Source organism: Microchirus variegatus (genome assembly GCF_963457635.1).
Source record: "Microchirus variegatus genome assembly, chromosome: 12".
Taxonomy (NCBI): Eukaryota; Metazoa; Chordata; class Actinopteri; order Pleuronectiformes; family Soleidae; genus Microchirus; species Microchirus variegatus.
The window spans coordinates 14,421,019-14,437,118 of record NC_139813.1 but is presented as its reverse complement, the minus strand read 5'-3'; the positions used below and the strand labels follow the sequence as shown (position 1 = coordinate 14,437,118).

General features: G+C 39.5%; 1 protein-coding gene across 3 annotated transcripts; it reads right to left on the bottom strand.

Annotated features, from left to right (window-relative positions):
- Positions 1-89: 89 nt before the first annotated feature.
- Positions 90-15,534, bottom strand: tpd52l1 (tpd52 like 1). 3 transcript variants are annotated; one of them, XM_083898910.1, is made up of 7 exons: positions 15,431-15,534; positions 8,362-8,480; positions 8,129-8,277; positions 5,662-5,763; positions 4,637-4,669; positions 2,873-2,933; positions 90-1,903 (listed from the first exon to the last, which is right to left on the bottom strand). In XM_083898910.1, the coding sequence occupies exons 1-7, from the start codon at positions 15,447-15,449 to the stop codon at positions 1,781-1,783; spliced, it is 606 nt and encodes a 201-aa protein (XP_083755036.1). In that variant the 5' UTR covers positions 15,450-15,534; the 3' UTR covers positions 90-1,780. The 3 variants fall into 3 exon arrangements, with proteins under 3 accessions (XP_083755036.1, XP_083755037.1, XP_083755038.1); XM_083898911.1 differs by lacking the exon at positions 15,431-15,534 and adding an exon at positions 12,719-12,744; XM_083898912.1 differs by lacking the exon at positions 4,637-4,669.
- Between the last annotated feature and the right edge of the window lie 566 nt (positions 15,535-16,100).

Below are 16,100 nucleotides of genomic sequence, written 5' to 3'. Positions count from 1 at the left end.
CACTCGAAATGGTCATTTCAACAGTTCAGTCTTTACTACATGAGAGAAAACATGGTGATAATGAAGACACAGCACAAACATGATCGACCAGTGTTCCGTGTCGTTTGCATCTTTGGTGGAGACAACGTTTTCAAGTTCAAAGTAACTCCACACTTTGTTTTCAGCTTCAACATCAGGGTCATTTCGCACAATGAAGTTTGTGGAGCGACAGCGCGATCTGGATTTCAGTCTCACATTACAGTCGGGGATTATGTTTCAGCGGTACGACACTTACGACGTGTAATATGACTCAGATTTACTATCCTGGGTTTCTGCAGCAGGAGACACACAAACGCTCAATTTCAGGTTAATTCCATGATATACATCCTAACTCCCAGTCGTGTGTACAACAGTTTTTATCTAAATCCAGCATCAGATTTCAAAGTCTTGAATGATTATATGTACAAAGTGTAATATAGGTAATTAATTATTACACCGATTCATGAACAAAATGTAATAATATGTACATGAAATAAAGGTAAGACTGCAGGTACGTGTAAATAGGTAGGTTACATTTGAAAAAAAAAGTTGTTTTTTTAAAGTGAATTTGAAAAGACGAATCTAGTTAAATCACGTATTGTGATGATAAATAGTTTAATGTTATCTGTAGAATGGATAGATTAGTCAGTTAAAAACATTTAATTATTTTTTTGAGCAGCAACAATTAGTTCATTAGTCGATTAGTCTACCGAAAAGAGAAATAAAAAGTTTTAAAAAAGTCAAATGTTTCCTCGTTTTTGCAACAAAATGTTCATTTTCTTTGGGTCGTATAAAGCAGTTAATGAGTTCTTGACTGATGGATGAGCACAAAATGTTTTTTTCAAAATCTTAAAAGGTCTTTTTAAAGCAGAAAATACAATTCAATGTAGCTTTAAAATCTACAGTAACTTATCTACATACAGTTTTAGTCTTAAATCATTTTTGTATTTAGGAGTTCTGGGTTGATCATGTCAGCCTGGGTTATGTACATTTTTAATGCGTTAATGTAACATTGAAAAGCATATTTTTATAATCAAAGTTCAGAGAGGTGGCCGTCAAATGTGTTGTACATCTCCCAGTTTGACTTTAGAAGACCTTGATTTGTGTCTTACGGAGAATCTACCTGTGATTTCATCACTGAACTTTGAATGACTGAGGCTAAATTCAGATTAGCTGTTCACAGTCATAACTTCAATCTGTGTCTTCCATCTGAAAGCCAGTGCTGAACAGGAAATGATGTCATATTTGTGAAACCACTCGGTACTAAAGTGAGAGATGTGGAAGATAAGATCAGATTTTTTTTTATTGATGCCACAAATTTAGAAAAAGGCTATCACAGAGAATCTGAAGGTGAGATTTAGTTTAGATTGAGTTTGAATTTGGTCGATGATGTCATATCTGGTCTAAAAACGCATACTGAAGTGACACAAATCAGATTTTGAAAATATAACTTGACAATTGTAATCTGATCTGAGGCACTTTAGCCCCGTAAGGAGAATATTTAGCTGCTTCTGCTTCTTTTAACCTTGTATTATTAAAATATGTGGTGTTGTCACAGGAGTTAATGATGGTGTCTGTCTTTGATGATATTTATCACATACAGTAAAAGACTTTCTGCCAAAAACATCTAAAAAAAAAAAAAGTTGAGAAATAGAATAAAGTTTCAGTCAGAGCTTTTAGTGGATTTATGACTACGAGTGCTGTGATCCAGCAGTGATAGAGTTCCTGGTTTTTGGTCCTGCCTCGTGCTTTGGACGCAGCTCTAACAGGGTCTTTCAGAGCTGTCTGTCAAGTTGTTAGTGGGCGTGTCCTGAGAGCTGGCGTTCGCCGCAGACGAGAGGACTTCTTCAAAGCTGCCGCCGGGTCCTGTGCCGCCAACCTTTGTCTGAGAAGTAAGAAAGAAAGAAAAGGCAGTCACATGGCGGTTCATCCTCAACTTCCTCCATCTTTTGACTGCAGCACTGTTGTTGTTCTGCAGAAAAGACTCAAGATGGCAGCATTTTACAACATAAGACATTTGTATATTGTGTAAAACAACACAAAGACCATGGGTCTTTCCTGATACATCCACTATTTTAACATAGACTGCTTTAGAAAGGTTTTATATGGTTCTTTCTTTAATTTATTATGTTGAGCATACAAACTTTCCCCTTGTGATTTGATTAATATACTAGATCTGCCTCATGATAGGCTGAAGATAGACGTTAATAGCTACAGCTAAAACATTTTCTCTTTTTATTCCACATATTTACCTCCATGTCACGTTTCTCTTATTAGGAATGTGCAAAAATACTGAACTGATTATGAGGTCTGTTGTTTCTCTGTGAGTTTTGTTAACTGACCTACGCCAAGGATGTTTTCGCCAGAGTTTGTTTGTCTGTCTGTTAGCAATTTAACTCGAAAAGTCACGGACGAATTTGGATGAAAATTTCAGGAAATGTCCGCAATGGGACCAGGAACAAGTGATTATATTTTGGGCGTGATCCGTGACGGGGCGCTGAGCTGCCTTGGCGGAGGTCTGCGCTCTCTGAGTGCTTTTCTAGTTCTACATTAATTTTATTTTACTTCCTGTGTATTTTGTGTGTTTAAAGATAGAGAGTGGGTTTCATAGGCTCAATGATGTATGAACCCATGCGTTTTAGACAGGACTATGTCGTAGAGCAGAACCATTCGATTACAAACTCAGTTGGACCGCATTCTGAAAACAAAGCAATTTAGATGGGCCGGACATTTTCTGCAGCACGTGATGACACATTTGAAACCGACATAAAAAAGTGAATTTAAAAAATAACGAAAGAACTAGTGATAAAATGATTTTTGAAAATGACGTGCATAAAATCCACACTCTACATACCTTGATAGTGGACACTGTATTCTCAACTTTCTCCTCAAAGGACTTGAAGCTTTGAGAGTTTCTGTAAAGACACAAATCAGGTATACAAATCATTTTTTTTACTATCCTTGTACCACTTACATACCTGTACATATAACAATGCATAATCTAGTTGTTTTTTTTCCTGTAACTGTGGTGTCCTGAAACCCAAACATGTGCCCCCCACATATACATTTCCACAGGTTTAATCAGTGTCAGAATGGCTGTGACCCCCCGATTAAAGACATTAACTACATGCATATCAACAGAAGCGATGTTATTAATAAAAAAAAAAAAGATAAAATAGGAATCACAAGGAGGAAGCAGTCTCACAGTAGTTACCTCATGGTGGGCATGCTCATAGAGTGTCGGACAGAGTAGCTGTTCCCAGAGAGCGTGGTGAGAGAGCAGTTAATGATTAGCACAGGGTTTGCATTGCATGCACGCAGGTCCGCAGCAGGCAAGAGAAAGCAGAAGTTGTCCCAGAACATTGATGAAATGACAGACAAACGACTTTAGAGCAGGTACCAGCTTCAACTATGACATGTATAATAAAGGGATATTACATATTTGGAATCATTTATACAAGGCTACACCTCACAGTCATTTAATCCATCTATATTCACCAGTCTTAGCAATAAAATGAATGAGGATTTTCTTTAAAAAAAAAAAAACAGGCATGTACAGGGAAAGTACACGGAATCTTGTTAACATGATTCAGAGAGTGCGTTCATTTTGGTCGATCAGAAAACCCAAAATCAATTAGATGTGTGTCCGTGCTGTAGCAGCCGAGTCAAGCATGGCAGCAGCATTTACTCAGCTGACTGAACTCAGAGATCCATTTAAATTTCTTTGGAACAACTAATGAGGGATAATGAGCTGTGTGACTCTTACCCTATAGAGTTGGACCTTAGGAAGCATGATGAAGGAAGATGGAAAAACATTTAAAAGACACAGGCATTGGAAATATTAAACTAACACACACTGGATGTAATATTGTTTTCAACATTTATTCTACGTAAACTAAAGATAAGTAATCAATGTTGCTGTGGACGTGCGAAGAGTAAGGTAGTAATACTCAAATTAAACACTGCAAACGTAAAAACACACAATGAATAAATACCACCACACAAACCAAGGCGCACACAAAACACACTGCAAATATAAAGGATAAAGTTTGTTGTTATAAGAAGCATTAGTAATGGTGAAACAGAGGAACATTAAGTGCACTAAATATCTATTTTTACAGTTAATTTAATGAGGAACACAGCAGAAATGTCAAGGATAAAATAAGCTTTTATGTTAAAATATATTGTAAAACACACTGTAGGACACTCACCTCTCCACAAACGGTGAGTTTTCATTACATATGCATTACATTATATATATCCTTATATTCCTGAAAGTAGTACAAGTCGGATATTTGCTGCACATACGGTGATAATAAAAGTGAATTTAATTATTAATGCGACAAGACACAATATGAATAATAAAAACATAGGCAAACTATGGTGAGACGCTGTTTTTTTGAGAATTCAATTGAAGAAACTCATCTTAATGACATGCAACATGCTATAAACAGCAAAATTGGTAAACATGCTTACTGTACGCATGTTCACAGACACACACACTCACACACACACACACACACACACACACACACACTCACTCACACACACTCACTCACACACACTCACTCACACACACTCACTCACACACACTCACACTCACACTCACACAACATACCTCCGCGGGAACAGTAACTCTAGACCAACCATGCTGGAATACACACCAAAAACAATGCACTGTTGTCTTTCTGAATTCCATATTTTTAAGTATAAACAGTAACCTGTGGTTTAACATAAAATCTGTGTTTTGTTCTTTGAATAAAGTTTTCAAAACATATGTGAATAAATGATCTTCTATTTTAATATTTGCCAGTTTCACTTTGTCTTCTGCATGTGTCTCTGTCCGATCGGCTTTCTTTTCTGACCTTTTGTCCCACATGTACTGGACACACACAGGCCCTCACATCCTGGAGCATTCTCTTGTTGTCGTGCAAACAAACCGTCTTTATGCTCCACTCGGAACAATAGAGACACACGCGGCCTGACACTTTGTTGTTTGTTTACTGTCACCGTCTCAGACGCAGAGAGACGACGAGAGACTGAAGGAGACGGAGGGTGTCCTTCAACTCTGAAAGCAGCTTAATGTATGTGTGTGTGTGTTGCATAATCACAGCCTTCCTCTGAAGTGGACATAGTCAAAAGTGAGACAGCAGACAGTTAAGTCGCATGATGTTAGAAAGAGGATGCAACCATTTCAAAAAGAATGAATCGTCTGTGAAAAAAGGAGAAATTGAATCCCTTGCAGATTATTAATCAAAACAGGCCGAGGAGGATGAACAGTGAACTTTGTAGTTTCTGACAAAACTGACATAAAATGATTGAGCAAGATGATGAAATGTGATCCAAGCAAACAATATGTTGATTTTCCCCTTTTAAAGCAGATTGTACACTTCTGTTTACCACACACAAAAACAGTCTAGCATGCAGGGACTACAGGTGGTGTATGATAATAATGCTCTGACAATTGAGAACTATGTCTATAATATAGCTATTTATAAACCTTTATAGATATCGTATCATCATGAATATCTTTGTGCTTTTTAAATATTTTAGAGTGAGTTGGATTTTTTTATGGGTTGCCATTTAGTCTTTATAATAATTTTCCTTTTCTTGAACTATGAGTCCGTAATAAAGAATGTGTACCTCAAGTCTTCAAACCTCCTGGTGACGGTGTTGCCGAAGGTGCTCAAGGCAGCGGAGGTTTTCTGTCCTGCTGTGGACAGCGTCTCTGTTGTCTTCTTGTAGCTGAGACACACATATAAAACGTCAAATGTCATTACTAATCCACACGTTTATGCACTGAACTCACACCCACATCCCAAGGCGCTGGCAAAATAAACCCAATGTCACAATGACTTAATTATTATAAATCAATTTTCCTCTTGAATGCATCATCATTTTGGTTGTGTTTTGTGAGAAAGTCTCGCTCTTGACAAAATTTGGAATTCAAATTTCAATTTTTTCAACTAAATCATTTTACCATACACTTATTCATTAGAGAAAACAAATGTCCACTTTAAAAAACCGCTATAAAATAGTACAAATTTAAAAAAAAAATCTGCTTTCTGGGGTTAAATCTTTTGATCAATTCAATGAATAACTATCAGGATGTTAACCCTTTCAATGCCAGAATACATGATGCCAATATTTTTTGATAACACAAAAAAATAAGTTATTTTCCATATATCAAATATTGGGGGACTGGGGGATTTATGTAATCAAACTGGCATTTAAAGGGTTAAAGTCCTCAATATGATTGAATGTTTGATAAATTTAAGAAATATTTATCTGTAAAGTTTTTACAACAGTTTTCTTGGAAGTGGACATTTTTGTAGAGGGTAAGTAGATTAAACTGAACCCTGAGGGTTGAGATAGAGGTTGGTTTCTTTTCTGAAAATTTAGCCTTTTTAATACTGCATAAATATTTATCATATTTTCTGGTGTGGGCACCATACTCTACTACTTTAGGAAAAGTTTCTCCTCTGCACATTACTGGTTAACATCACTTTGTTGCTCTCTATCAGTCTTAGGGTTTTTATTTCATGTTTACATTTCAACTTTTTACATGTTCGCAATGTGGTAGCTCCATGTCGACTGAATCATGATTTGAAACTTTAACCAATAATGTGTCCGAGCCTCTCTAGCGTCTTCGTCTTACACTCCCGCGGTCACACTGGTTCATTATAGATGAGAGTGGAAGGTTGTGTGTGTAAAGTGATCTTCAGGCTCAGGTGTAACTGGATAAGGAAAATGTCCTGTGGAGACTATCCTCTTGCTCAGCAACTGACCAACCAATCAATCATTAGATTATTTATGTACACAACACGAGATTAAAAACAAGCATTCAGTCCTGAAATATCGAATTATACAAAAAGGAAGCATTTATTTTATTTTAAAGCGGTAATATTATAACCTATTTCACCGAGTTCCCTGGTGTCCTAATGAACATGTCTGTGAAATGCTTTGGTCAAAATACCAAATAAGAATGAAGCACCACAGCAGTTCAATCACCCTGCCAAAATAGCCCTGTTCAGAACGCTCTGTTTAGTAGTATCACTTTAGGTCCACCTTAAAAAGGAGTAAAACGAAACTTAAGGGACAGGAAATGACATCATCCACAGAGGCTACTGGGAGCTAACAGCTAGCATTTGGAAAAGTGATCATTTGCAGGCTCTAGCAGGCACATTGCCGTCATATATAACATGTATCCACTGGACACATAAATCCTCTGAGGCTGGAAGTTTGTGTAGAACTCTGTGCTGCACTGTGGAGCCAAGAATAGAACTTTTCGCGGGCTTCCGGTTTTCGGATACCGTTGCCCTCACCAGCACTCTCACATGTTTTACAGACAAAGCGGAGCTCCGCGAGACAACAATTCCTGGGAATTTAGTCTTTAGACTGAGGAGGACCAAAAACATGAGTGAGTCATCTTTTTACACACTTTGCTGACTGATAGGACCTCCAGTCCCAAATATTTAAATGGTTAAAGGATTAAATGATTAATTTAAATGATTAAAAAGTTGATTTTGCATAATATGTCCCCTTTAATCACATACAGTACATCTGCAAGATGGTTGCTCTATTTAGTTTGGAAATGAAAATAACTTTTCACTGTTCTCCTTCTCTGTAGGAAATCCGACTTTGTCAAATCAAAAAGGTGCAAATGATAAGAAATTATTTTCTTTTACAGTGCAGAGACAGGAAACAGCATGTGATGCTGGCCGTGCACGGAGGTCAACAATAGCCGTTAGCGCAGTTTGATGTGTTTTTAATCGTATTCATGACGTCACAACAAAGATAACGAAACACACACATGCTGCGCTGCTACAGAAGCAGATGTTTATGTCTTTTTAATTGGGTTTTCTGATATACATCTGGTTTCAAAGGACAGCTGACATGGTTATTTATGGTTGCGGTGGCTGCTATCTCTGTGTGTTTACTTTCTGTGAGTGTGTTCTGTAAAGGGCATCCAAGTTGGCAGCAAACAGAAAATCCATTCTGCTGTTAGCTGCCCGACAAACACAAACACAAACACAAACACAAACACACACACTCACGCAACTTGCCAACTGTTTCCACACACATATACACACGCACACACTTAACTTACGCCGTGGAGCTCTGCATGTCATGCCAGCCTTTGCTGAAGTTGTTTCGCAGCTCACTCAAAGGAGTGAGGCCCAGTTTCTGTTTGAGCTCGGCGTGCTGCTTCTCTTTGGACGACAGAACCTGCCTCAGTGTGCTGATCTCCTCTTCCAACTAGACACACAAACATAAACAAACCAGTCATTTTACTGCCTTTGAATGATCAAAATATGTGTCTGTGTGTGTGTGTGTTAATACTTTATCCAGTTCTTGCTGAATCTCTTCTCTCTCCTCCTCCGTCATGGTGGAGTTGGTAAGGTTTACCTCTGACACCAGGTCTTCATCGACCTCTTTCAGCGGCTCAGAATCCATGAAACCTGGAAGAAATATTTCATATTTGATGAATATATTCAGTAGATTAGTTTATTATTCACTGATAATCACATGGTTTATGTCACCCTACACTGCAATGAAATAAACCAATAAAATGTAAGTATGTATGTATCAGGTTTTTTTCCTCCCTGTTTTTATTCTGTGTCCATCTGCCTGTCAGTTATGTCATCTGAGACCGCAGCCAGTAGAGCTCTAATCGGGATTAACTCGTTCGGATTATCTTGCTTTTAGTCTTCAGACGTGACACTACATGACGCACACACACACACACACAAACAAATAATTAAGATGCATGGAGGCGACTGTGGGTCAGTGTTAGACCCACAAGTAGGAAGCTGGAGGAGGTTTGATCCGCGGGCTCTTCTAATCTATATTATTGCTGATGTGTCCCTGGGAAATACAATCAACCTCAACTTCCTCCTGTGCCAGCAGCGTGTGAATGGGTAGATGCGAGATAGAAAATGTGCTTTAGAGGAGATTTAGAGCACAGAGTGAAGACAAAAGTGACTGAAAACACCTTATTATATGACCTGCACACTGTATTTATACTAAACAAAATCGCTAAGTCACACACACAATTACAGTGCCACACCCACTAACACCAGCATGTTCTCTTTATACACTAAAACTCTACAGTTTTAAGTGATGAAGACAGTTTGAACTTCATCTGATCAGCCTCAGCTGAATGTGATGCAGCAGAAATTCACACACACGGACACAAGGAACGCAAGGACTGAACCGAGTCAAACGACAGTGAGAAAAATGACATGGGGTTAACACAGTAGAGACAGTTTCTACCCGATAACCTCGGTGGTGTACAGTAACAGGTAAAAACAGGACGACTGTAAACACAAGGGTGTGTGGTCTGTGTGTCATTTTGACAGAAAATAAGTCACAATAGACTGTATATAAAAAGTGACAAGTGCAACTTGGAAAGTGAGACAGAAGTCTAATGGGAAAATGGGTCATCTTCTCCCATGATTTATAAAATCAGTGTCTTCCTGAGGAGTTAATGGTCTCAAATGCAACTTTCAAGTCTTTGTCAGTGTTGTACATATGTTCCCATTTAGAGGATAATAGAAAACAAAGCACAGAAACATGTAAGTGGACTCCTGGTCTGATCCTGGTCCCCAGTTGCAAGTGATCTTTGTGGACTTTTGGGTTAAAAAAACAGTCATGAAACTGGTCTGATATCAAATCTCGCCGCTTGCGTCAGTTTTTATATCCAGTTTATGGAAGAAAACTAACTGTACCTGCTCCGAGTCGTCCTCTCTCTTCAAAGCGAAGCATTACAAGACAAGGGAAGATGGAGAAATGTTAGTAAAGACTCACTATATGTGTGTTTCTACGCACACACACAGGTTAACAGGGTCAATACGGCACCACATGCAGCTCACAGCACTAAACTCAAGCACAGCACGCACAACTCAGACATTTCTATAGATGAGAGCTCTGACACAACAGCACCGACAGCAGCAGGAGGACATTTAGGGTTTTTAAACCCCTGTGGCTCAGACAGGAGCTTTTCTTGTCTAAGTGTACTGAGACTGTGCACTGTGAAACTGTGCATTTTTTTAGCCAGAGGATGGTTTGGTTGTGTTGCATGTCAGACAGATGAAGAGTTAATGTACATTCCAGTTACAGTGGGACTGTTGTAGCCACTTACAAAGGTCGCTTGTGAGAGAAACTCCTCACTAAACTACACAAGTTGGGTCAATACAAGTTTGATTTTAAAGCACCACTTTAAAAGCAAGCTTATATTTGTTTAAAACTACTACTAATAATAATAATAACCAGAAAAGCACTCCGAGAGCTCAGACCTCCGCCAAGGCAGCTCAGCCACCCACTCCCCACCCCCCTCTACGGATCACACCCAAAATGTAATCACTTGTTCCTGGTCCCATGGCAGACATTTTCTGAAAATTTCACCCAAATCTGTCCGTGACTTTTCGAGTTATGTTGCTAACAGACAGACAGACAGAGTAAAGTCACTTTACAAACGAAGCTAAGCAAAGTTATCAAGACTATGTCAGGTGTTGAAGACAATCTTGTTTAGGTGGGTTTTGAATGAGGTCGGTGAGTCTTTATTGCGGATGTTTGGCCAGAAAGATTTCCAGAGGGCTGGGGCAGCAATGGCGTAGCAATGTAGCGATATCTTAGCTTTGTATCTGGTGATAGGAGTCGGAAGGCAGCGAGTTGGGGAGTGACATTGAAGGAGGTCATTGGTGATGTTTGGAGGACCATGGTTGTTAAGGACGTTGTAGGTGATGAGAAGAACCTTGAATTTAATCCAGAATTGTACTGGAAGCCAGTGTAGTTTCTGCAGGATCGGTGTGATGTGGTCCCTGGAGTGGAACTAGTTCAATTTAATGCTTATATTTGCCAATATCTTTGCCGATCATCTGTGTAAACCTTTTGCTATAGCTAGGTTCAACATTAATGGTAAAAAACAAACACCCCTACATTTTAAAGGAAACATTTCACTTTGGTTGAACATGTAACACACAGTCCATCCACACTGATTAACCCTTTAAATATTTCAGTGAGCTGACACATACTGTAGATTGCATTTAGAAGCAGGTTGTCCATATCCTCTCTCACACTCCGGCAATGACCGTTAACCTAAACTGGACCTCAGAACCTGATCGGTCTAAAACACACTGACCAAGTACATATACAAATTAAACTCTATGCTGGAGAGTTAGGGTTAGAGACACATCCAAGTCCTCTTGGACACTTCCATCCATGCATTCGCTACCGCTTTATCCTCCACTGGAGGGTTGTGGGGGATGCTGTGCCTATTTCAGCTGACATAGGGCGATAGGCGGGGTATACCCTGGACAATTTGCCAGACCATCCCAGGGCCACATAGAGACAAACAACCATTCACTCCTACGTACAATTTAGGGTGCTTTCACACCTATAGTTAGATTGCTTTGGTCCGCACCAGTCAGAAAGATGTTATATTGTAGCAAACAGGCGTGGGTACGGTTTGCTTTCACATATGCATGGTTCTAAACGGACCGAAATAGACCGCGAAGATCATCGGCAACGGAACCGGACTAACCCCGATCTCCACCGTAAGCGGTCACGTGAGCTGATCGCTGCCACTCTAATCAATGTGAGCATAATACCACCAACCACCTGCCATTTAGATTCTGATGAAGTGTCTTGTTGACCCTAGTGAGGTTAAGTAAATGTTCAACCAAAGTGAAAGACAGGTCTACACTATAGACTCTAATCTATGTTTCTCTTCACCTGTGCCGTCTAGCTGCATGTCCCAAGTAGTGGACATGGCCCAGTTGTCAGAGTAGGACACTGAGCTCTGGCCAAACTCCCTGGTTGGTGACATTTTACCCTATCCTGTCAGGTTTTCCCCATTTTGGCAACCAGCATCCACATAGCCATGATTTGAGGTCCACTTATATGATTCATCTATGGATGGGTAGAAACATAACCTCGTTCAAACCTGAGCAATACAGTTACAGAGTCTTGGGCAAAGCAGAAATCGCTTGACTCATCTTGTTTTTGGAAGGGACGAGTTCTGGGGAAATTGTGTTTTAGCTTAACTGGCAAAACAAGTGGGCAGATTTTGAATTTGAACCACGTGAGAACAAAGCAAAGGGAAGTTTCTGTCAACTGAAAAGAATGCACTCTGGTTAGTGGGGTCATAAAGAGACAAGTCTCAGTCAAGGGGGGGAGGAATGAACACATAAGACTCTTTGTCACAGTGTTAGGACTGAACAATCTGGGGGAAATAATATAATTTTATTCAGATAATGAGTCGGCGCATGATTTACATTCTAACGCAAGGATGGGATGAAATGAAATATGTCCAATAATAAGAAGATCTTTTCTCTAAGAATCTCTGACACTGAAATAGGGAAGTCAAAACCTTTGACAGTGCAGTAATATTCTGTCAGATATGCAAGATAACTTGTTTTGTTTCAAACTACGATTCTGATCATCAGCGCTCTACACACACTGTGACAAAATGACGTGGAAAAAAAAAACCCCAAATACATTTCTCTTTTTTATTATTATTTTAAAAGCAATATTTCCTGTTCTCCGTGTCATTAGTACAGCACACTCAACCACTCTCCAGAAAATCGACACATAAACAAACACTCCATCTGATGTCACGGCCTGCGCCGCCGCCTGTGTACAGCGGCGTTTTCGTGCTTGTGGATTTATATTTCGGACGGGGAGAGTCGAGTCTTACCCTGCTCTCCCTCGTGTGTGATTGAGTTAACCCATTGCTCTCCGGGACCCATGCTGCCCCAGTCCACCTCTGCTTCACTCAGAACACTAGAGTACAGCGCTGCAGCAGAGCAAGGCAGCAGAGCAAGGCAGCAGGGCAGACAGAGGAGACAAGAAAACTGGTTAGACATCCACACACGCACAGGGATCTGTTTCTCTGGTGTCTGTACCAAAATCCACTCAACGGATAACAGTCAGGTCTGTCTTATAGGAGTCTGCGCTGGTGTGAAACAGGAAATCAGATTTTTGACCCCTTTGTGGCAGAGATCTGAACTTCCCTGGCATTGTACTGGATGTGTTCAATTCTTGCAATCTGAAAAGCGAGCCGGTTAGCAATTCTGAGCCAACCAGGTTTGCTCAAGAAATGCGATTACAACACCATAATGCAGAGCAGCAGGAGGAGGAGGAGGAAGCAGGCCAACATTGTGCTGTTTCAGTGGTAGTCATTTCCTCCTGGTTCCACAGTTTATCTGATGTCAGTGATATCGTTCACTCGATATAATTTATCAAGTTGGCATAAGAGTCATTACAGGCAAAAAAAACATGTTGGTTATTCCAGTGCAATTCCAGTTCAAAACAATGCATATATAATATATATGCATTGCTAATTTGAGAATATTATTCTCAAATAAGCATTCTCTCTCTCACTCTCTTTACTCTCCCTTTCCTGTGTCGCGCTTCCCCCCCACTTCTTTTTCAGTGGGGGTGGAATATCTTTGGTCACAAGACTTCCATTTGGTCCGGCAGTCATGCGGCTAAAGCTAAATCAGAGGCCCGGAGACGGTCATATGGCTGCAAAATCAATTGAAAAGCTAAACCCCGAGGCCAAGTGGCCTGCAGTTTTGGCCCGACGCGCTGTACAGTGCAGCGAATAAACCTCTCAAGGGCTTATGGGAAAAGTTAAGAGCAAAGCAACGTTCTCAAGCCATGGCTTTTTTTTTTCTTTTTAATCTTTCCATAATAACGCGTAATCTGAGGGCTATTAAACTAACATTTTCCACATGCTTCAGTCAAATAATCATTTACACCACTATAACATAATATCACACATTGACATGGCTGGATCACACATTATTTAAATACTGCTCTATGAAAAACACTGATATCACACTGTAAGATTATAATTCTTATTATTTGAATGACTCAAAGGAAAATGTTGGAGACCGTGTGTGGACAACAGCGACATTAGTTTGATCAGAGCCGGACAGGAATGGAGTACATATACTTGAGTACAGTACAATTTTGAGGGGAGTATCATTTTTGAGTACTCATGACTTTACTCAAGTACATTTGAGAGGCAAATATTGTACTCTTTACTCCAGTACATTTCTATCCATAACCATGAGTACCAGTTACTTCTTCTATACAAAAAAAACAACAACTCCTCCATGGTCAGATTTAGGTGAGAGACGAAAACAATGGATGAAGACGCAGTAGGTCCATCTGGGGAATGTGCCAACACGTGGCCCCACCTCGCCAGACTATTTCCATTTTCTGAAAAAGTTAATGATAGTGTTTGCTTCAAGTGTTTTTGCTGTGTTTACCAAAACAAAACTTCATCACCAACTTGAGGAAGCATGTCAAGTTGCATACATTGAAATAAAATTCCTTACTTTTCTAAACCAGAGCGTTGCCATTGTACTATTGCATTGTGGGCAAGTGAGAAATGTTAAATAAAACAACATGGTAAAAAAGACGAAAACGACTTAATTTTGGATTCCTTTTACATTTTTCGAGGTATTAACATTAACATTTGTCATAACTCCATGTAGGACATTTCTATATGTAAATGTAACTGTGGCAGTAGTAATGCAATATTTAGAAAATATACTCTTGTACTCATGATACTCAAGTACTTTTAAAAACAAGTACTTTTACTTTAGTAGACATCTGACATCTGTAGTAATTTTACTTGTACTTGAGTAAAATTTAGCAAGGGGTATCTGTACTTTTACTCAAGTAATGAAGCTGTATATACTCTGTATCATAGTAAAGGAGTTTAAAAGCAAGTCTGCAAATACCAGAAATCTCCTGCATTAAACCATAATACAGAGTCTGTGCAGGACAACTTTATTTAATGTGGGGTTTCTGTGTCGTCTTGAACAAACAGTAACACATACCTGCTGCACACAGAGCCGCTGTGTGAGGAGGATGTTTGTTTTTCTACTTGAACTCACTACGGTCACCATGCAGCTCCTAAATCAGTCTGTGTGTCACCAACAAAACATGTTCAAAGTCACTGAAATCACCCTGTGTTCTCTGTTCTGACGCTGGGTTTAAACTCCAGCAGGTCATCTTCACCACGCCCGAGTCACTGCCTGACTAAATATTAGCATTAACATTAAATATTAGCATTAACATTAAATATAAGCGGTTGAACGGCTGTACCTAATAAAATGACCAGTGAGTGTATTTAAAAACCTCAGCACAACAAATGACACGTGTTCACTTGTATGTGGGGAGAAAAAAAAAACTCTCAATAAAAGAGAATTACTACAATAATTTTGTAGTGTATTGTCAATTCTTACTGCCCAGTGTTTTTGCTTTGATACCCACGGTGACTGTGACCTCAGTGACGTGTGCAGCCCCACGTCAAACTCCAGCTCAAACAAAACAAACAAACAAACAAAACGAATAAAACACGTAAAACGTGAAACGTTTTCTTTCTCCTCACCTTGTTGTCTGGTTTCCATCAGCGACGGCCAGGTGAACTCCTTAAACACAAACAGCCTCGTGAGACCGCCACACACACATACACACACACACAGATAACAGACACGCAGCACGCGCGGCGCCGGGTTCAGTGCGCGTTCATGCACTCTACGGATGTCACGCGCTGCTTCCAGCCCTGAGGCGGAGCTCGGCGATGGATGTGTTTTAAGAACTGGATAGAGCACCGCCCCCTCTGGTGGCCACTCTGGGTATTGCATGAAAAAATACTAATTGGGCTCAAAAAGCAATTTTCCCACTGACCACAATAGTAACAACATAAGAGTACTGAAATATTCTAGTAAAGTACCAATATTCTTGATAACATTTTACTTAAGTACAAGTAAAATTACTGGTGTACTCAAGTTAAAGTAAAAAAAAAAAAAGTAATTCCTCTTTCCTCCATGTGTTGTGCAAAAAGGACAAGGGGACACAAATCTCACATTGATTGAAGGCAAACCTTTACTAATTATAATGCTGAACAAAATAAAATATGTTAACACAATGTATCAGTCAAAATGGGTCAAAGGTCACACATACTTCAGGGGCTTTTATTAAAGGTGCCATATTTAAGAATGTGGCCAAAAACAGTTACTACATTCAAATTCAAAATACCGAGGTCTTTTAGGTTTCGC

Coding starts and splice junctions, on each gene's coding strand:
- tpd52l1 (XM_083898910.1), bottom strand. Junction 4,670..5,661: donor AGGAGGTTTGAAGACTTGAG/GTACACATTCTT, acceptor TGTGTATTCCAG/CATGGTTGGTCTAGAGTTAC. Junction 1,904..2,872: donor ATACAGTGTCCACTATCAAG/GTATGTAGAGTG, acceptor CTTACTTCTCAG/ACAAAGGTTGGCGGCACAGG.